Below are 22,984 nucleotides of genomic sequence, written 5' to 3'. Positions count from 1 at the left end.
TTTTATTATATTATGTTAATCACCATACAGTACATCCCCAGATTCCGATGTAAAGTTTGATGCTTCATTAGTTGCGTATAACACCCAGTGCACCATGCAATACGTGCCCTCCTTACTACCCATCACCAGTCTATCCCCTTCCCCCACCCCCTCCCCTCTGAAGTCTTCAGTTTGTTTCTCATAGTAGGGGGAGGGAGGTCTTGCAGCACACAGGCTCCTGTTCACAGATGGAGGAACCCAGGCCCCAATCACAGGGACTAACACGTAGGACTCCTTCCATTGCTTCCAGGTGTCAAATCAGCAACCCCTGACATAAGAGCCACCTTGTATAAAGGTGAAGGAATGAGGCATGGAGGCCGCTCTGAGTTGAAGTGGCAAGTGTTGACCCAAACCCTCCCCTCCTGTTCCCCACAGAGTGTGAGGCTCTGCTGTGTGACTGGGGGGCAGCCTGGGAGAGGATGACGTCAGGGCGACAGCCCACAAGGCCCAGGAGTTATCAGCCCATTCAGAGGCCTCGCAGGAATTTCCTGTTATGTGATCTGCGTCTTGCAAATAGTCACAAGCAAGCAAGCTGTCACTCTTCCCCGCTCTTTCAGGGGGAAATGCAGTCTCTTGGGTCACTAAGGGCCTGTGCCCCGCAGCTCTCCAAAGATGGCCTGGCTCCAAGAATGTCCAGAGGGAGCCGGCAGGAGGGCCAGCTCTGGGCAGCTAGGTTCTGGGTGAGCTCTGGAGCTACCCGGAGGAGGATCAGTCAGCGATACGGAACTCTCTGGACCCAGAACCATGGCTCTAGTTTTTAACAAAAACTTGTAGGTGGCTCTGCTTTTCCTCTCCTTTGTTTCCACTGAGGGACATACAGTACACACACGAGAGTGCCCGCAAGCACGTGCACGGCCCCCAGGGAGAGGGCTAACCACACACTGAGGTACTCTAGGGGCACTCTGCACCCAGGCCCTCCTCCCCACCATGCCCCCACCCTTCCAGAGGGAACCCCGGGCTGGGTTGGGGGATAGCGCTGCTTTGGTTTTCCTCATGATTTTTGCCACATGGTGTGCATCCCTACAGATCACAGTTGACTCTGCCCAGCCGTCCACTTGGCTACCACTTGCTCGTTTGGGTTTTGTATAGTACTCAGTTGGATGACTAGATTTCATTTATCCACTCTGCTATCGATGGACATTTAAGTCCGTCTCGGTTTCTGGCTACTGCATACAATGCTGCAGTGAACATTCTCGAACGTGTCTCCTGGTTCTCAGATGCTGCGGTTTCTCTACAACGCATGCTTGACAATGAAGCACACAGCATCATGCAGAATGCGTTCTCCACGGCAACGAGGTAACCCCAGCTGGTGCTCCAAAGCTTGCTGCCTTTCCCTCCTTACAAGACACTGATAAACCCATTCCGCTTAGACGTTCATCATCGGACTCGGCAATTAAAGCTATATCCTGATAACCTCCGCTGTAAGGCAAAGCCCAAGATTTTAAAATTCTGAGCTTAACCAGAACCAACAACCGAAACAGCTCAGCTTTCTATGAGAAAAATGTTACAAACTCCCCAAAAAGAATGAGGCAGCGGCTCCAGCTTTGGGGCAGACCCCCCTGCCCACACCATTAACTAGATGCAGTAAGCACAAATGTATCTCGAAGAGATTTAAATGCAGATTAAGAGATGTAAGACTATCAAGCAAGAAATCTCAATCTGCCATGGGAAGCAGAACGGGGTAAGGAGATGGGGGGGAGAGAGTCCTGGACGCCACACTCCCCACCGCAGCCACGTACCTGTACACTGGCTGCATTTCCCTCGCTATGCCAATGATGGCGCCTGGCAGGAAATTGTCAAACTCCTCAAACAATTCCCGGATGTTGGTCTTGTACTTCAGGTCTAGGTCCAGCTGAATTATCCGCAGGATCTCTGGAGGAAAGAGAAAGAAAACAATAAGACACAGACACACATCCTGGGAGGCTCAGACACGGACAGAGAATGAGTGGAGGGTGCAGAGACAGGTATCAGATCATTCTTGCAGTCACTGCATGGGGCAAAGTTATCACCGGAAACAAAGGCCCTTCATCTGCCAGCAACCCGCTCTGCACCAAAGTCTCCATAAACAACTGCCCCGCCTTTCCTTCCACTTGCAGACATGTATGTTGTTTAGAACGAGGTGACCATATGGCTCTACTTCAGGCCCCCTGTCCTGGCGGAATTTTCAACAGCACACCGCTGCACTCTCAAAAGGCACCAGTTTGGATGATATGTTATGGGGACACCCTACTGAAAACTCAAAGCATACAGGTGTTTCTCTGTGGGGCACAGATGGTAAGTGACCCACAGGAGAGAGGGCTGGACACCCGCCCTCCTTAGTGCGTTCTCAAACCTCGATGTGTGTCAGATGCCGACAGAGCAGCTGCAAGACCTCGGACACTGTTATGTTTTTATTCCACTGTCTGAGAGACAAAGTGAGCTATAATTAGACAAACTGAGTCTCACAATTACCTGGCACATAAGTGCTGTTTGTTTCCGTTGCCTCCAGATAATTCAGGGCGAGGAGGGAGGAGGGAGGAGGGAAGAGGGAGGCGGGAGGCACCGGCTCCGTTCTCTCCTCCTCCTTACCCGCAGCTCCCCCCCGCCCCAAGCCTGGCTCAGCTCCTGTGTCGCAGTGGCAGCAGGGGACCAGACCCAGCTGCCCAGGCCCCTGCCCTGCCCCCCACCAGGAGTGACACACAGGTGACTGAAACAAGAAGGAAGGAACTAGTGTAGGCAAGAAATGGGAGGGGCTGCAGGGGCTCCAAGGAGGGGGTGCTAGGGGTCAATGATGCGGGAGCGAGAGAAAGTGCTCCGAACTGAGGAGGAGGCCTGAGGTGGGACTCAGGACACACAAGCGCAAGGTCCAGGTTTGCTGCTGCCTAGCTCTGTGACCCTGGGAAAATGACTTCTCTAAATCTTAGCCATCCCATTTGTTAAAGTGGGGGTGATACAATGGACCCCATAAGTGATGCCGGGAAGATGAGATGACAGATGGGAAACCTCTTGTATTCAGGCTGCAGAGCACTGCAGGAAGCCAGGGTTTGGAGAGTAGGGAATTCACAGATGCCTGAGGCAGTCAAGGGAGACTTCATGGAGGAGGGAGACGAGGGCTGGGCCTTGACATCTGGGCAGGGGTGGACAGCTGAGGCATAGCGATACCCACAGACACCCAACATCAGGTGCTCCCCGGGGCACGAAGGCTGTCTAGGACAGGCTGTCCGGGGAAGCCCTCTGAAGACAGGGACCCTATCTCTGGCATCTCGGCCTCCACGCACTCATACTGCGGGCCTTGGAGGTCAGGAAACACTCAGGAATGTTTGTGGAATTCAATAGGCATTCTCTAAATTCGTTCATGAAGAAATCACAGCTTATGATTCCAGAAAAACTGATTCATTTGTTCTTGTTCTCTTTTCCTTTGTGGCACAGAAAAAGAACATGAGTTGACGTCCGACGTGAGTGTTTTGAAAAAAATAAATGACACTAGGTGACAACCCAGCAGCCCAGGCCAGAGGAAAGTGAAGGGGCACCAGAGCCAGGCTTCTCTGGCCCTGCAGGAAGGGATTGCAGGGAAATGGGCGCACCCAGCCCTGTGGACACTGCTGCCTGCCTGGCTTCATGCTGTCCACCCCCACACACCAATGGGTAAAACTGCTGCTCGCCCTCCTGCACTAAAAACAGCAATAACAACCACCCCAACCGAGAGACCAGGAAAGGTGATGACTCGGGGGTCGGGAGGTCAGCAAGCCCTTGTGGTGACTTCGCTGTCTCCCAGAAAGCTGCCCTCCACCAGGAGTGGAGAATAGGGACAGGCCACAGGGCAGAGCCTCAGGGCACCCACTGCTCCCAGAGGCGGCCCTGGGGAACAGAGAGAAGGAACCCAATGGTGACCTTAGAGAAGAACACTGTGTCCCAGGAGAGAATGTCTCAGAATAAGAGTTGTAGACATCAAGAAGTCACAGTGGGGAGGACCCATAGCACACACATCCCCTCCAGCCATTTTTTTTTTTCTTTCTGGCCACCTCCTGTCTCCCAAGCTCCCACATCCAAGGTCTCAGACGGCTCCTACACACAGCAGAGAGGAGCACTAATGAGACAGGGACAGGAGGGCACCATTGTCATCCCAAGGAGAGAAAGCACATCATCATAGCTTCTGTCGACAAAGCGGTGGAGGGGGACAAAGGCATTTGGCCAAAAGATGGGGAGGCCTCAAGGCTGTATGGTGGTACCTCTGTGGTATTGACTGGGCTGTGGAGGAAGGGGAAATGTCATCCTCATGGTCCCAGGGGGGTACTTTCAATGACACGAATGACAGCCACAGGGAAGCACCATTTCTGTGAGCGGTTTTTAAGTGCCCAACATTGCACAGGCACGAGCTTATTTCTCCTAACCACCCAAGAGGCTGAGTTATTCCTATGTTCCAATGAACAAACAGGCTTAGAAAAGTTCAAAACTATAGCCCAAGGTCCTACAACAAGTAAGTGCTAGAGCTGGGATCTGAACCTTCGTCTGGTGCACGTGAAAGCCCAGCACTCCTTTCCATCAGAGCCTGATGCCCCTCTGATCACAGAGAAACTCCCAGAAGGTAGGTCGGCACCCCTGCCACCCACACAGGGGCACACAGAAGTTTCAAGGGCCTTGACAGCCTAAAAGCAGAGCAACAAGCCAGCCAGATGTGGAATTTAAGGGAAGTCCTCAACACGCAAACAGTTTCACTAGAACTAAAGAAACTCCCAGCGGCGGAGAGGCTAGTCATTCAGCCGGTCGTCTTCCTCAAAAGCCTACCATGTGCTATGTGTACTCCCTGGTCTTTCAAGGTCACGTAACTCCAAACTACTCCACGAGGAGCAGCCCGAATGCCTCCTTCCCTGCCCGCCCGGATGGGCCCTGGTCAAGGTCATGTGCACTGACACTGGTGTGCCAGCCTTGCCGCCTTGGCCAGAGAGAGTGCTCCTTGAGGGCAGGAATGGGCTGGGAGGGCAGAGTTTGGGGACATCAGAGGTCTCCTGAAGAGATCCAGCTCCTTCATTTGGGCAGAACCCTGGCCTCGTCTTAAACAGCCCATCAATAAATCTGAGCACCTTCCCTGCCCTGTAGGGACTGGCTGGGAGTGAACTTGGAAAAGGTCATGTGCAGCCTGAGACACAGGAATTTGAGATGCCTTCATAGCTTTATAACTCGTTTGTAAAGTACCTTATTTTGCTAAAAGGTGCTGATACTTCTTTCAAGAGGAACCTCACTAAATGAGGTGAACTGGCTAGGAAGGCATTGACTGCTTCACACCAATGTGAAAGGACTGGCCCAATTACCACCTTCCAGGCTGAGGCCGGAGGACACTCCGTTCTATTCTGGGAGCCGACAGCCCTCCGTGCAACCTGCGGTGTCGTGCGGGCATCTGTCCAGATGGTTTTTTTATGTAATTATGAAGTAAGATGCCAAGTTGTAAATGTGGCTGCTGGAAAGAGGAAGATGCCTACCAGGAAGGCTGGAAGTGATTAGGGTGAGATTCTCTTAAAGGGCCCTATTCATCTGGCCTCTGGTCCTTCCTGTAGTCCTCTCTCTGCGGGAACTACATTGTGGGGGGGGCATTAATCTGATAGGCTTTTCTGAGGATGAGATAAGACTGGTACATGGCAGTGACAGCCATAACGATGGTCCAGAGAGGATGCTGGTTGGAGGACAGCTGTAATGACAGCACTTAGGACCACTGAGATTTAAGGAATAAGTGAGTGACAGAATTGACTTCAAAGCAAAGAGATGAGATCTATAAAGCATGGGGAAGAATGTCTCATAAAAAGGTCAGACATTTATAAAACTCAAAACAATAGCCAGCATCCAGGCTGGTTGAATGCCTACCATGTCATAATTCCATGAGAAAATGATTAAAACAAAGAGGACAGAATGAATCTAGGATAACAGATCTGAAGGAAGAGCCAATCTACCCATTATACAGATGGGGAAACTGAGGACCAAAGAAAAAGTGGGCCTTGTCCGGGGTCACACTGTTGAGCTAAGTGGCAGAGCTGATCAAGAACTCAGGTCTTCTGATTGCCTAGCTAATGCTCTCATGTCAGTCGGCACCGCCTGCCACTACCCACTCCCAACATGGGCCATAAACTCAAGAGCAGGAAATACTGTGGCCAAAATAATACAGCCCAAAGGGCTGTGTACAAGACTTGCCAGGCACCCAATACAAGGAGCTCAGGCAGGACATGCATATCACACCGTGAAAACGTGAACCTGAAGACGAACAGCAGCAGCTAAGAAAGAAGAGATCTCCGTGATCCACATACTGTGTGCCAGTTTTGGGGAAAGTGCTCTCCATAGTCTCACATTCACACCAGGCAGGGATGTTAGAAAACAAACAAAACCAACAAATCTTTACATTTCTCTAAGAATACACCTTGAGCTGTACAACATTCAAAGGGGGGCAGGAACCAGACTTCACACCCAGGAACCACCCACGGAGACAAAAGCTCAGTGCCTGGTGTGAGAACGACAACAACCAGTGGTAAAATACTGTCCCCCCTTCAGCGCCCCCCCCAAGCCATCTTCTGTTCTGGCTGGACCTGTACATTCCTGGAAACATGGTGCTGCGACGTCCAATTAGGTGGATGAGGGGTCTTCCAATCAGCCCCTCAAACTTACAAATCTTGCCATGTATGTGTTTAATCACAAAAACAAGAAGTGAAGTGTGTCATTTTCTCAGGTAGAAGGAAGCTTACCCATGTGTTAGGAAGAGTCCTGTGTGGGCATCGGGGTATTTGAGGAACACCTTTGTGCGGGGCAGTCCTCGGATGAGTGCCAGTGCTGACGCTGGCTGGCCAGGCCCCTCGGGAGATGACAGAATGCAGAGGAGCTCCCAGCAGTGTCACCTCACGGGTCAGCACTCAGAGCTTTAAACGCTGCTTTCCATGCAGGACGGTAGTTGGGCAAGAGATCTGGCAGGCTGAGCCGGGCCATTTCCGGAAATGGAAGAACAGTGGTTCCGGGGCCCTGGCTGAAACCCCCAACCACAGGACTGACAAATGTCTGACCATAAGACGGGAGCCACTGATGTAGGACAACCAAAGTGGGAAAAGACACTAAGAATCTAAGTCTGAGACATATTTCCTCTTGAACTTCAACTCCAGCTGGTAAAGTAAAAAGTGTGGCACCATCTTCACAAGAGGCCACATCCGCCCACCTCACTCTCTCACACTCCAGTTTCAGGCTTACAAAACGGCGCCACTTGTTTCTAACAAGTTGGAAAAGGAAAGACAAGACTAAAAGTTCTGGCTAAAGATGCAGCTTTCAGGACCTAGAGACCCCATTATCACCTATGACCACCCTGGCCCTGGACAGCACCAAGGAAGTTCCTGACTGTTCAGGTGAGTGCTCTCGGGGTTCGGGAGGCGCAGCCCGGATGCTGCTGCCTGAGGCCCTGAGCACCAGCCTGGCGGGGCCGTGGGGGCTCCTCAGCACCAGTGCACTGCAGAAGGCAACACGCGTGGCCTTAGAACCAGCTGGGAGCTTCCCAAGTCAACATTCCCCTGTGGAAAGGCTTGAGACAGCTCGTCATCAGCCTCCAATTAAACCAGTCATAAGGCATGTCATCTGACCATGGATGGAATTACAACCCAGAGTGAGTAATTAATGATAGCCAAAAACAAACAAAAGGGGGAAAGAAGCTTCCTTTCCTCTCCCCGCCTTCTCCTATCCCAAGAAACATTTCCTGGTAGATGCATCTTCACACGCATGAACACCACACAACAAAAGAGACCAGGAAATTATGAAAAGACAGACACGCTTGGGTAAGCCCTGGGCCTCCCACCCTGGACAACAAACAGGCCTTCTCTGAGGGGCAGATCAACCATGTAAGCACCTTCTCTCCCTTTCTGTCTTGAAAGAGCGTCAGAGCTTCCCAGAGATAAATATTTATAACACATCAGAAAGCTTTCAGCTCAGAACACCAGGGCTGGCTTTCCATGAACCAGGACAGGGAGAAGGGGACACTGTGGCAACCCGGGCTCCATGAGGTGTCATGAGGCTGAGAATCTGGACATGGCTGCTCGGAAAACAAGCTCGATTTCTCACCCTCCGCCTGGAAATACGGCAGCAACGTGTCACCTGCTTTATTAGCCTCTGGGGCCTCTTCGTTGCTGCTGGGCGGGACTTCTGGCTTGCAGGAGCCGAAGGGCAACTGAACGGTTGCCTTAGAGACCTCCTCTAACTGTAAGAGGCCCAGGGCCCAGGAGAAGCTGTTTTGAGGCCCAAGGGACAGGCCCAGTCCCGATGCACCATGCAGCCACAGCAGACTGGCTTCTCCTGCCACGGGGTCTCGGGCTGTCTCGGTAGACCCACCAGCACAACGCACAGACCCCAGCTGTGTCCCCGAGGGCATCTGCACTTGGAATGGGCTGTGGTGGTTCTCAGTTCCTACAGAGATCTTGGGTTACTTCCCAGCTGGGCTTTTCCCTGTGCCTTCAAAGCCCCCTTTTCCACTCCCTCCACCATGTAAGGCCCAGCAGCAGGACAGCTGGCTAACTATGGGGGAAGCTGCCACCAAGGGGCAAGGTGGAGCACACCAAGGGCCCAAGGCCTTGGGTACAGACTCTGGGGGCTCCTCCAGCCTGGTCAGCCAATGGCCCTCCCTAGGAGCAGAGAGAGGGGATGTGTGTGCCACGCCCAGGACAGGGTCTTCCACGTGCTGACCCGCCTCATGAACTTGCGCACACCTCTGCTGGGTGGGCCTTAGTACCTCCTGTGTTCGGATAAGAAACCTGAGGCTCAGAGAGTTCGGGCCACTTGTCTAAGGCAACCTAGCGAGGCAGCGTCAGAGTTGAGATCACAGACTTCCTCACTGGATAGCGTGTTGGATCCATCACACACGGGTTTCTGAGAAAAACCTTCAGACATCCCCGAGTCCCTTTTAAAATCCCCCTATCTTTAAACACAAGAAAGGCTGCCACATCAAGGGTGAAAACATCAGACGCTCCAGGCCACCCTGGCGTGCTGACTGGGACTTCCGTGGGCAGAGAAGGGGCTTCCACTTCCCATAACCACTTCCCTCAAGACCCCTACCCCCGGTGGGCTGGAAAACTCCTGGGGTTCCCTTTCATCGAGTGGAGACCAATGGAGAAATGTCAGGAAAAAAGGGGTTTTGTGCCACAAAAGTTGAAAGGAAGTTTTCAATGACAATAGCCAACCTGTATAAAATGTATTATTATATTCATGTAAGCATCCAAATACGCTGAGATTGGCGTGATTGTTTCTGCTTGACGAATGAGATGAAGTACGGTAACCAAGATCACACAGCTGGCAAGGGGTGGAGCTGGAGCTGGGACTCACATGGAATCTGCTGGGCTCTAAAGCCCACGCTTGCTTTTCACCCCCACGCTACCCTACCCGCTGGCCCCTGGATGGCCACGGACACAGTAGGCTCGGGTCTGCCTCTCCCTGGGCTGCTCTCTCTTTTCCACGTCAGCAGCCGGCCCCTGCCTCTGAGCCAGGAGGGAAGGGAGGAAATGGAGTTCCTAAGAGTGATTTATACAACCTGTTAGCAGCTCTGGTAAAAGGTGTGGGGGCCAAGGGGTTGAAATTAATGACCACAGTCAGCTTTATGTATTAGCTATACAACAAATTCTTTCTTCCAGCCCTCCTCGCCCCCGCCCCCCCACCTCAAAATTAAGCAGGGAAAACTGACTGTGAGCTATGGGCCGGCTATCACATTTTTTATAACCATCAGCTCCTGTTTTGTGGACAAAACAAAACAAATTATTATGAGAAGACACAGTTTTTGCTTCAGCACCAGTGTAACATGCACCTCCTCCCTCCCCCCTCGTGCCTTCGGTGACTAGGTACATAAATCATATCCTTTAGAATAGGACAGAATTTATTTCCAACTTGGCCGAAGAACTTCAGGGACGTATATAATATACAACAACACATACAACACCTGGTCTCCATTTTCCTCTTGCTTCTATTGCCAGGATGAAATTACAGCTCAGGCACTTCTTTGTGAATTTCAATCTGCAGAGGAAACTGGGTTTTAGATCTGGAAAGCGGAATAGCCCCCTTTCTTTCATTTCTATGGCATAGATGTCCGTGGCCCCTGCTGACCTCTCCACAGCTTATAGCTCCCTGGGGTCTGCTAGAGATTTTATTCTTTATCTGCCCTGCTTCCTATTTGGGGCACGGCCGCATTCTCACTTTGTTCACCGACCCTAAGACTGACGCCTGGTCTCTGCTCTTCACCAGCGGGCTTTTCTCACAGACCCCTGGGGATGGCAGCTGTAGCAAACTATCTTCTCTGCGTAGAATTAACAGGTGTTTTCTGAAAGTAGTGATCCGGTTACCATGGGTCTGCCCAGACGGTCACAGATCAACTTTCCAAATTGCTCACTCTGAGGTTCTTTATTGGAATTGTGCAGGCTCCAGTTTCTAATCTCCCCTGCCCTCTCTTCTACCTCCCCCAAACACGCCCTCCCTCTTTCCCAGCATTTGAACCCAGGTCACCCTTGTGGATTCACTGTAAAATCAGGAAAACTAACCAAGCAGCCCCCCATCCCCATGCTCTGCTCTGCCACACACCCGTGCCTCTGGCCCAGCCAGCTTGTCAGGGCCTGTCCACCGCAGCCCTGCCCCTTAGGCTTCCGCAAATGACAATGGCAACAACAGGACTGATTGCTTATATTTTTACAGCAGCTAGCAATGTTCAAAGTGCATTCCCAACTCACAAAACTCTTGGCTATGCTTCAGCTCATTTAAACCTTTCAACAACCCTCCAGGGTCCAGGTGCTATAACAGAAGATGTCAAGTAACCATGGTCTGAATGACACATAAGGCCAAAGCTAAGTCATCCAGGGATTATAGGGCTGCTTCGTAAAGCTATCAAAGGTCCCAGCCCCTTCTACCTTTCCATTCTGTTATCCTACATCTGGTTTCCATTCTCAAGGTCACTGAATGGTGCAAGACAGCTACTGGGGCTCCCATCAACTTGGCTGCATTCCAGACAATAAGAAGGAAGAAAGGGAAAGGTCTCCTCCCCTTGTCCCCTGCAATAAGGCAGACCCTCTCAACAACCCTCCTGGAAGGCCCTATTTTAGTCACGTGGCCACACCTAGCTGCAAGGGAAGCTGTGAAATTAATGCATGTACTGGGCATAATGCTGCTCCCGAATAAATGGGATTCGCTCATAAATGAAAAAGGAGAACAGACAGCGGCAACTAGCTAGCAGTCCTTCCACAGCTGGCATGCAGTAATCCCACCCACTCGACAGATGAAGAAATAGAGGCCCAGAGAATTAAGTTTTGCGAAGGTCACACAGTCAATAATGGCAAAATAGGAACCAGGTGCATGTGGCCTGACCCATGTCCATATACCTCCTTCTTGTTCACAAAGTCCCCTCGCTGCAGCAGAGCCGTTGGCATGCTCCTGCTGGCACTCCTGTCTGCTCACCTTCCAGACCTCTGCTCAGCCCTCACCTGTTCCTTGCTGGCCTACCACTGAGGCTGTGCCCGCTGGTCCCGGGCTGCCACCCTGAAGGACTCCTGTCCTCCCTCGCGGGCCTCACACTTCCCTTCCAGCATGGCTCTCCACCTGGTGCCCCGACGTGTCTCTTGGAATCCAGACATGGTCACCAGTAAGGTGAACCATGCCAGAGCTAGCCAGACCCCAGAGAGCCGGGCAGACCCTCCGAGCAGGATCATAATCCCCAAACGGTCTCTGTAATGCCACAGGAGTTCCGTGAACACCACGCCTCACTCGGGGGCACCTGTGCAAGGACGGCTGCCACGGCTTAACGCCGTTTCTGGCGACAGGCCTCTCGTGCGGCCAGCATGTTGTTCCATCCTGGCGCTGAATACACACTCCGTGCACACTGCCTGGTGGTGTGCTAGGCCAGGACACTGACCAAGGTCCCTGATGACAACACCGATGCAAGCACAGACAGTTTGGCTGGCACCTTGGCCCTCTCTTCCACGTCACTAAGAAAAATTGTATTTTGGCCATTCTTCCTGGTATGAATGGGGAATCCTTTCCTCTTTCCTGTGGCTGAACTTCCCGGTCCTTTTCACCCAGCAGACTCATTCTTCCCTCAGCGGGGTCCTGCAGCCCACCCTCAGAGGCCCAGCTCTCCTTCTGCCCCCTCTCCAGCTGTGCACAGCAGAAGGACCTGCAACCGTGACAGGGGCACGCACTACTGAGAAGTTTGCACAAGGAGGGTAAGTGCAATCAGGCAGAAAACTGCCAACTTTCCCCCCGAGGAGAAGAAGGCCGCCCTCGGCGACATAAACGAGTTCTCCCAGGACTGTGGGCAGCCGAAGGGAGAGTGGCCCTCCATCATTCCTTGTACCCAGAAATCCACAGCACGACAATTTTCACAGAGAAAAACCAGTTTCTCATAGTAGGAACCCAGAATACCTTTCTGAGATTTATATGTGAAGACCTACCCATTCCCTTACCTTCTGCATCAGGAGAAAAAAATATGGTTTTAATCTTTTCAGGAGCAACACCTGTGGCCCCGTGAGGGTTTGCAGACGGACTTGGCCAAAGGTCAAATAGCTCTTCAGGCTTCCTGTCTCCTGAGCAAGGCCTCTTGCCAAAATGTCATGTTATTTTACTGATTCTTATGCTACATTAAAAAAAAAGAAAGAAAGAAAGAAAGTGAACTATCATCACCTATAAAATGAGGTTCCAAAGGCCAGATTCTGAGTTAGATATTTTTATGCATTTTACCTAATTTAATCCTTAAATGTAGGGTTTATTGTCTTCATTTTATGGGTTCTCCCACCAAGACAGTCTGCATTTCAATGCTTTCATCCCTGTTTACCAAGGTTAAGGGGAACCCCACAGGAGCCTGAGTCTGCTAGGTACTAAGAATTACCCAAGAACAGGGAGAGGTCACAAGGCTCCATTCTAACTTCCATTTAAAAGACAAATCTGCCTTCCCATGGAGAGGGCACTCAAGAAACCCTCTTTCTAACTTGTTCGCACTCCAGACTCTACAATAGAGAAGATTCTGTCTACCAAACTGTACCTAAGCACTAATTAATTCATTTGCTTGTTTCAATTAAATTTTAATTTCATTTAATCAACTAGTTTCTATTCTTTAATTAAGTAAAATTTAAGTTATTTGTTTTAATTTTTAATTAATGACATAAAATAGAATGCCAAACTGACATAATTGCAGATGATAGCAAAAAAAAAAAAAAAGAGAGAGAGAGAGAAAGAGAGAGAGAGAGAATTTAGGCTCTAAAATATTTCAGTATGTATTTCCTAGGAATGAAGGCCACTCTCATAATGACAGTACAACCACCAGGCCCAGGAGATTAACATTAATACATCACTGCCATTTAATCTATAGCCCCATTCGAAAATTGCCTATTGTCCAAAAACAAAATTTGTGGTTCAGGATGGCATACAGTGGTCCGGTCTCTTCTGTCTGAAGGAGTTCCGCAGCCTTTCCTCATCTTCCATGGCCTAGGACAATTTGAGGAGCACGGGCCAATTATTTTGCAAAAGCCCCCTCGATGCGCATTTGTCTAATGTTTCCTCGTGATCAGATTCAGGTTATGCATCTTTGCCAAGAACAGCACAGAAGCAAGGCTGTGTTCTTCTTGCTCAATCACATCAGAGGCACAGCAGGTCAATCTGGCCCATTATCGATGATGTTAATTTTGATCATTGTGAAGTTACCATTTGTTCTCTACAACAATAGCGTTATGGGGGAAACATTTTGGGACTATGAAAATATCCTCTTTCTGAACAAATTTGTGCCTGCTCTGGTTCAGCATCCATTGACTATTGTCATATGAATAAAGGATTACTGTAATGGTTACCACCAAATGCCTTCTTTCCCTCTGTGTTTATTAACTGGCATCCTACTGTAAAGAAGAACTTGCTGGCATCCCCATTCATGGCAGGTCATGCCAAGCCAATTCTTCCCTGACTGGAAGCGTCAGGGTTGCTGTCGTTGGGACTTTAGGTCCATCTTCCAAGCACCTGGGGGGCAAGGGGGTTGGGGGACAATGACCCTCTTTAAAAACCTCCAGCAGCACCAGGCTAGAGGGCCCTTGGGCATTCTCACAAAAATAAACAATTGAAGAGAGAATCAAGTATCACGAGAGTTTCAGAAGGCAACACCACCCCACCCCTGCTTTCCTCTGTTTTGTAAAACAAATGAGGCACAGGCTCTGCCTTCTTTAATGAAATGTGACTTTAGGAAATTTAGGCAAGTGTGAGCAGGCAGGGCGTGGGGTAGAGGCCTGGCTCACGGGTCTGACTCTGCCCTTATATCCAGCCTTGAGCAAGCCACCTCCCATCTGGGCATCGGTTCTCCCAGACTATAGAGACGGGAGGCTTAGGACAGATGACCTCCCAGACCCTTCTCGGACCTGCCACCCATGATTCTGAACAGAGGTGGCCCTTTTCCCTCACTCATAACCTAGCAGCTTGTTCTCAGAAGAGCACAAGATAAATAGATCAGGCACAGAAGATAGGCCTCGCTCCGTTGACCTCAGCTGTGCCAAGCCAAGCAAGCCATAAAGTCCCCACTGTGTGCCAAGTGCTAGGACAGTGTGGAAGAGGTTCAGAAATGAAGGACATTGTTCTTAGCCTCAAAAATTGCAAATATAGTAGCACTTTCATGATACATTCTCTGCTGCCCCCACTGCCACTGCTGTTTCCAACATTCCTCATGACCATTGTTCATGGTGATAAATATTACATATGAAACTCACATTGATTTAGTACCTACTACGTGCCACACACTAGAATACTTTTAAATCTCCCAGTTTCCATTTAACAAATGTAGAGAACGAAGGTTTATAGCAGCCAAAGAACTCGCCCAAAGTCCTACAGCTAGTGAGTGACAGAGCAGGAATGCACACGTCAGATTAAGTGCTTCTAGAGTCTGAGTCCCTTTAAACAGGTTTACTTCGAAGTCCGCCCACACCCATGCCACTGCATCTGTTGCTGATAACAAGCCACCCCAAAAGTTAGCATCTTCAGTCTATGTTTATCCCTCGTGGTTCCGTGGGTCAACGACACCTACTGAGCGGTTTTCACAGGGGGTCTCTCTCGTGGGGACAGTAAAAACAGCGGCGGAGGCTGCCGTCGGCCAAAAGGCTGGGCCAGGCTGGACGGCCCTACTACTCACGCTGCTAGCAGTTTGCGCTGGTTGTTGGCAAAGAGCGTTCCGCTGTGCTGTCCACCGGAGCACTTTCATGGGGGTTTGGCTTTGCCCAGCATGGCAGCTGGATTCCAAGTGCTCCGAGAGACCCAGGAGGAGAATGTGCTGCTCCCGGGGACTGAGGCTTGGAAGTCCTGCTGCGTCACTTCCACAGTATCTTCTCCGTCAAAAACGAGTCACAGGGCCAGCCCAAGTTCCAGGAGGGGGACGACATGAAGCTGTGGGTCTGCGAGGCATGGCCGATGAGGTAGGTCATCTTTGGAGCCCAACTGCACAGATCCTCAGCCCATAGTGGCGTTACAGATATTTACATTTCTCTAAATTTCTACCATACGTACGAATTCTTTTGTAACCATGGAAATAAATTAGTATTTTAAAATACATAATGTTATAATATATAATATATGATTATCAGTATGTCAAACATATCCAAAGTTTTATGTACTTATGTGTATATACATATATACACATATGAGACTGGAAGAAAATGTGCATTTTTAAAAAATACTTCAAATCTTCTCAAAGTGGACATTGTATTGCTTTTAAATTAGAAACATTTTTAAGGGGATTAACTACCTCATAGAATATATCTATTTTCTGGCAACATGTATCAGATTTGAGGCATCTAACCATGACCTCAAGATTTTTTTTAGGATTCCTTCTCAAGGTGGCTAGAGTTACCCATTTTTATAATCTATCTAGGATCAAGTCCGTCTAGAGACTTCTGCCTTCTTCCTACGTCACCACAAGGTAGCTTTCTGGATTTCCAAAGGCAAAAGAAAAAGGGAAGGGAAGGGAAGGGAAGGGAAGGGAAGGGAAGGGAAGGGAAGAGAAAAGAAAAAAGAAAAGAAAAGAAAAGAAAAAAGAAAAGAAAAGAAAAGAAAAGAAAAGAGAAAAGAGCAAATGACAAGCTGGGCGTTACTCTCATCTGATTTTTTTCCTGTCATTTATGTAAGTGTATTTGTGCTACATTTTCCACATCTCCTCTTGCCAGCTACATCTTGGAAATTCAAGGTCAATGGCCTGAGCTTTGGGTATCTCTACAGCTTAGAAAAACCCTCAGGTCTGCTGTGATGAGTCTTTCTTTCAGAGGCCAATTTGCATTCTCAGAGCTCCAGGCCTGGAGGAATCCAAAAAAGAAAGAGCAGCCAACAGAGGACACAAGATCACAACCTGGAAAGTTCAGTCAACTCTCTGCAGCAAAGGGGTTAGCCTGAGGGGGAGTGAGCCCTTCCTGTCGGGTAAATGACTGAGAGAACCTCACCACGGAAAATGGGGGCTGAAGGTAAAGCTGCCACTGTCCCAAAACAGAGAGCGCAACTGAAGCCCACCCCCAAAGCAGGCCAGGGGTCTCCCTCTGAGTCATGGCACCAAAGGGCAGTGGTGAGCCTGGACTGGGCATTTCTGGAATTGAGTACGGGGCAGGAGGTGTCAGGAATGGGACTGAGTTCTCCCGGCAGCCCTGCCCCCCCAAAGGCAGGGAGGCTGTGCCCAGCCCCGCCCCGGGGTCCTGCTCCCAAGCCCACCAGCAGTAGCAGCTCTGGGAGCCTAAGAGGCTGATTTGTTGAGTCACTCGGCACTATTTTTACCCAGTCACTTTCCAACCATAAACCCACATTTCAAATTTCATTGTTTGGGGTGGATTAGGAAATTCAACTTGGCCTTTCTTGTGCTTTAATTTCCTGCATGCCTGTATGAAGGAAAAACTTGAGAATTCCTATGGAAACATGACATTTTAACCTTTTCTTGGCAGGATGGTGTCCAGATTTTTGGTATCTCGACTATTGTCCACACCTGCAGTTCTCTGATTCAGCAGGGAGGCCTTGACCTGCCCCGTTCTCTCCTCTACCAAGGCAGATAGTTTCCCACATGTCAGTGTTTATGGTCTGGCTATTGGAAGACGAGGTCAGGGCAAATTTGTTTATGAATATTCCAGTTCATATTCCAGTCCACTGTTAAGAGTTGAAGCTGCCTCTGTACCATTCATGTAACAGTTAATTGTGACATTCTTAGTGATTAGTGATCAACACCCAGGTACGGAGTTTGGTTAACGGTCGGTGACAGCAGAGTTGAACAAGCTTAAAACGATTCCCAAACGATTTCAATTATAAAACCGGGTATGACTCTGTGGTCATAGGAACAGCAAACACATACCAAAAGAAAAAGGAATGTTCCTTTTCTGTGGAAGCCAGGATGAGTCCTGTTTTCTTTTTAAAACACATTCACCTCCACTCCTATCTTAAGTACAGTTGCAATGACTGCTAACTTTAATTTCTTTGATATAAACAGTCTCTAAAACTTTAGGGTCTTCCTAACCACCCCAAACACTTCTAGCTCAGGCACAGCTACGATTTTCTGTTCAAGGATGGAGCCCTCTTTTCAAAAGGAAAATCCAGAACGGCACCAAACATTCCTTCTGCATCTCATGAGAGGCTTGACATGCTATAGAAAAAGCAAAAAGTCGGCGTTGCCAGAAGTACACCACTTGGGAGTAGACACACCCCCAGAGGCTGACAGTGTGAGCACAGTCCTGCTTTCCCTCCCAGTCCAGGGGCAGCCCCGAGCTAGGCCCTCCACTCGGCCCACCAAGCCCACACAGGCCAGCAACGCGCTGCACAGTTCTGAGACTCGGAATGCCTTTCCTACTCATGATGGATAACTTTGCATTCTTTTGATCATCCAACAAATATTTATTAGCCCCCTGCTATGTGCCTGGTGTTTCAGCCCCTGCAGATAGAGCAGGGAAGACAGCCCAGGGCCCTGCTTTCGTGTCACTCCCAGTCCAGATGAGACAACCGCACACCGCACACCGCAGTAAATGCTGTGGGCAGAAGCAAGCTGAGGAAGGGGTGCAGCATGATATGGTGAGGGGCAAGCTGGGGAGCAGAGAAGGCCTTTTGCACAAGCAGCATTGAGCTGAGACCTGGACAATGGGAAAGAGAAAAGCCAAGATCCAGGGGAAGAGAGAGCAGAGGGAGCCACTGGTGAAAAACCAGGGCTGGCCTTTAGCACGTTCACATGAAGGGGGGGAGGTGTGAAAGTTGTGACCAGAGTGCAGGGTGGGCAGGCATCGGACCCGCCAGGGGACTTTAGCAGGACAGGAAGGTGGCCTGACTGGGCAGCCTCCCCGCTCTGCAGACCTGGCACTTCTCTGTGCCTCTGTCCCCAGCCAGGGGTCCTGGCCTTGGACGTGCCGTGCCCCTCGGGCTCCCCAGTTCTCGGGGCTGTGCTCTCAGCAGTGAGGGTGCTCAACTTGAGAGCTGTAACAGAGCTCCCCCATCTAGGGAACTGCTTCTGTCACCTAGTTTCTAGGCGGCTGGGGTCTGAAGACAGAGAATGCAACTGTGGTTCCTCAAGGAAGGCCATACGAGGAAGGCATAGGGACACAGGCACGCTCCCCCTCCCCAACACCTCCCTGTCCTTACGGGGCCGGTTCTGGTCCGGCCTCGGCTCTCCTTTATGCTATCGCCAAAACAGTTCCTTTCCTCTCACCAACTGGGCCGGGAAAGCCACACAAACCAGAGCATTATGAGGGTGGAAAATAGCACTGTGGGGCCCCTCCTCCACCCCCGCCCCACCCTCACATCAGTACACAGGAGGAATCAGGTTTAACGATCGATTATCGAGAGCAGGGAGACCAGAAAAGTGGCCATAAAGCCCTCCACGAAGCCGGCAGCCACCTGTAAAGAAGTCGGGCGTGGGGCAGGGGTGGGGGTTAATTCGTTCAATTTTCATTCAATTATTAGTTGAATAAACATATGATATCTGGCTGATTAGGCAAAGCAAAACAAAGTCTCTGCCCTGGAACTGCTCACAGACTAGTGATAGAGACAAAGCAACAGCGGCAACCATGACCCAAAGACGCCTGCGCTCAGGGCCCAGGGCGCGGGGGCAGGGACAGCGAGCAGGCGCACTGAAGGAGACCAGGCATTCACTTGGGCCTCGTCCTAGCCAGCTCAGGCTGCCGTAACAAAATACCATACACTGGGTGGCTTACACGAGCGACACTGATTCTCTCACAGCCCAAGAGGCCGGAAGCCCACAACCCCGGTGCTGACCAATTCACTTTTCGCTGAGGGGTCTCTTCCCGTCTTGTAGACGGCCACCTTCCCCCTGCATCCTCACCAGCCTTTCCTCTGTGCTCGCTCAGAGAGCCACACTCTGGCCATTCTGCCTCTTCAATAAGGACACCAATCCCATCTGGCCAGGGCCCCACCCTGATCACCTCATTTAACCCTAATATCCTCCCAAAGGCCCATCTCCAAATACCATCACCTTGGGAGTTGGGCTTCCACATCTGAATTTGGGGGTATACAATTCAGTCTACAACAGGCTTTGAAACACTGATTGGCACCAGTGAGAAATGGAATTACAGTAGAGCCTGGAGTCAGCAAAGGCAGGGCCATGTGAGCCTGGAAGCCCTGCTAGGAGAGCAGAAAGACAGCCAGCCTAGCTGGGGTAAAGGGCTTGTAAGGGACACAGGGGAGGTTAGGCCACTGGAAAGGCAGTCTGGGGGCAAGGAATGGCAGGGGGCCAGGGCCCTGCTGAGCAGAAGACTGACGGGGTCCGGCCTCTGTACTGCAAAGCCCTCCCAAGGTGTGTGGAGGGGCCAGACTGAGGAGGGGGACAGTGAACGGGCAGCTGTAATAGTCGGGACAAGAGAGGGAGAGGCTTTGAATTAAAGCCATGGTTCAGACGGGTGTGAGGCTGCAGACGGAGGAGCTCAAGCTTTTTTGGGGCTGGCTGACTGGAGCCCCACCTGGGGGGAGGGAAACACAGCTGGGGTCCCCCTGCCTGGGGCTGCTTGGCCCACCCCCCTCTCTGGGCACCAAAAATCTGCCTGAGTCCCACGGACACAAACACTCCCATGTTCTCCCACTACCCAGTGAGGAAGCCCTGGCCCAGCCCAGCGTGGCCCTGCCCTGCTAGGAGCTGGGGCCACATACAAAGGGTGGGGGCCTCAAAAAGAGTATTCACAGATAAAAGGGGGGGGGCTCTCTCCAGCTGCTCTGAAGTCTACTGCTCCAAATCTGATCAGCCTCCCCGAGGGCTACATTGCTCCTTCTGACTCCTGGGACAGAGAAACCAAACAAAGAATAGAACCAATGCTTACCAAGCACCCACTGGTCCCACCCTCCACAGGGCCCCAAAGAAGGGCAGCTCCTTCCGCCCCTCTTGGATGGGAAGGCAAGAAGAGCTTCCAGATGTCCTGGAGCTGGGCACATGCCAGTGAGCCAACAGGCAGCATTCGTGACTCCTCATCGGTGGTTCTGGTGAGGCCAAGAAGCCGGTGTGGCTCACGGGTCCCTGTCACAGTGGTTGGCCTCACTGTGGCCTCTGGGTCCCTCAGGCCCCTTCCAGTTCTAACCCTACAACCACCAACGTAGTACCTACATCCGGGAGGCAGCTGACCTTGGTGGTGCCTGATGCCAAATGACATAGAGTTTTCTAGGACTTGGCCCAAAAAAAAAAAAAAAAAAAACACTTCCCAGGGCACACTCAATATATGCCTAAAAAACTGGCATAAAACTATATTTTTATTAACTGAATCCTATTTTCTCAGTGATTAAAAGCATCATTTCAAAGCTCTGTCGTCTTCCTTTCCGATTTTCAAAGAGCCAGTGAGCTTCCTAATTCCCCAAAGTTCCTTCCTCCCCCCCATCCCCGCCACACCAGGCAAGCAACTTGGGATAAAATACGGGCTCCAGGGAATCGTACTTAAAGGAATTTCTTTGGGTGAGGCGAGCTTCCGTTTACAAAGCAGGCACTGCTCTACTCCCTACCAAGCAACTGCTCCTGCCAGAGAGTCCCTCCTGTTGCCTATCAAAGGCCACCACCCCTTTCCCTGAAGGACAGTCACCAGCTGTCACTCCTGGGATGCCTCCCACAGGTGATGAGACCACAGAAGCTGTGTCGGCAGAACGCTACTGGGCACAGCCTTTGGCTCCCTCACTGAGCCAGTGGCTGGACGGGAAGCCCACGGCACAAGGTGGACACCAGGCCATGCAGGCACTTCTCTGGTGACTGCCTTGTTTTAATGAAGCCTGTGGGTCATCCCATGTCAGCGTCCTATAAACCAAGTCTCATAGCAGCCAGGAAATGCAGCCTCACCATTGGATGTCTCGAAAACCTCACACTCCCCACCCCATTTTGTCTCAAGTCTCCGACCCTCAAAAGATGCACCTTTCGGGGTGCCTGGGTGGTTCAGTCAGTTGAGTGCCTGACTCTTGATTTCGGCTCAGGTCATAATCTCAGGGTCCTGGGATCGAGGCCCGTGTCAGGCTCCATGATCAGCAGGGAGTCTGCTTGAGATTCTCTCTCTCCCTCTCCTTCTGCCCCTCCCCCCACGTGCGTGCGCGCTCTCTCTCTCTCTCCCTAAAATAAATACATCTTTAAAAAAAAAAAGAAAGATTCATTTTTTGCTTCCCTCCCTAGGGGCTGAGGAGAAGGGTCCTAGGATCAGGACCCTATGGTCCAAGCCCAGGGACTTGCTTATACTCTCCTGTTCTAGCTACCCCGTTCTTTTTCTTCTTAGGACTTTTCACAATTTGTAATTATATATTTATTTGTTTATTTACTTATGGTCGGCCTCTCCCATGAGACTGTAGGCTCCATGAGAGCTTATAATATTAGCACCCAGTACCGTGCTTGGCACTTCCCACAGCTATTGATTTTTAAAGGAGGAAATACAAGACTCTCCCAGAACCAGATTCACTGTGAGGAAGCTATCCACTTAAGGAGCTGAGTGTCTCATGGGGGCAACTAGAAAAACAGCTATCCCAAAGAGCAGTCAGGGCTGTGTTCTCAGGGCCACAGAGGCAAACAGAAAACTCTGCTGGGGAGAGGGGGTCAGGCGAGGACACCCAGTAGGTGATCCTCAAACTGAGTACTTAGAAGACAAGTGGCAGGACCTTACAAGTAAAAAGAAGGCTCATGGGTCAATAGAGCACAAAGCAAAGCCAACCAAAGGGAAAGGTGGCCGCCTGGACCACCGGAGCAGGATGCTGGAGGTCCAGCCAGGCCAGGGTTGCTACTACCCAGGGTAGTAGGGGCTGTGGCAACTTACCAACCAGAATGTCAGCATTTCAAATTTTTACGACCAGAGTAGCCATGCAGTCTGCAAGGACTGAGTACCAGCCTGTAGACAGGAAAAGACAGTAGAGCCATCAAGAGATATGTGTGAGAACTGGTGAGACCATCTGACAATCCTGGGGGGAATGAGGGAGGAAGGAAGTCTGAGAGGAGTTGTTTCTGGCTCAGGCAACCTATGATTTGCCAAGATAAGGAAAAGGTAAACTTAGGAGAAGAAGACAATCAGTTCTGTGATGCATGTTGACTTTGATGTAGCTTTGGGACATTCAGATGGAGATCTCTAGGACCAGTGCTAACGGAAACTTTCTAAAAGCAGGTTTCAGGCAGATCTGGAGGTAAGGACACTGCTAGTGCTCACCCATGCCCTGTTCTCCTGGCTCCTTGCGGTCAGGTGGCCATACAACTAGCTCCTGGATAATGGACCATGAGCAACAGTGATGGGCGTAACTTCTGGACTGAACAGTGAGAAGCCACGGTACAGCCCCAACCCCTCATCCCCTGCGAGCTGTGAGTTCCAGGTGGCATAGCTACAGGATGGAAAAGCCTGGACCCCTGGGTTATTACTTGATAGGAAGCTGCCCTAGCAGGCCTTATACCCAGAGTGAAATTTGGTTGGAATGAAAAAAAAAAAGAGGTATTAAAGCACTGATAGTTCAGGGTATGTTTGTTCCTGCAGTCCAATCCAGCCTCGCCTTACTAATG

At 50.6% G+C, this 22,984-nt stretch overlaps 1 protein-coding gene across 1 annotated transcript in view; it reads right to left on the bottom strand.

Annotated features, from left to right (window-relative positions):
• The window catches only part of XXYLT1 (xyloside xylosyltransferase 1), a 161,441-nt gene that overhangs the window by 68,030 nt on the left and 70,427 nt on the right, over positions 1-22,984 (bottom strand). The window contains 1 exon segment of the mRNA XM_019801983.2: positions 1,779-1,911. Coding sequence (XP_019657542.2) covers positions 1,779-1,911 — 133 coding nt within the window.

This window comes from Ailuropoda melanoleuca, chromosome 1, assembly GCF_002007445.2.
Source record: "Ailuropoda melanoleuca isolate Jingjing chromosome 1, ASM200744v2, whole genome shotgun sequence".
NCBI lineage: Eukaryota > Metazoa > Chordata > Mammalia > Carnivora > Ursidae > Ailuropoda > Ailuropoda melanoleuca.
The sequence above is the reverse complement of the archived record's forward strand: the minus strand, read 5'-3'. Positions and strand labels throughout refer to the sequence as shown.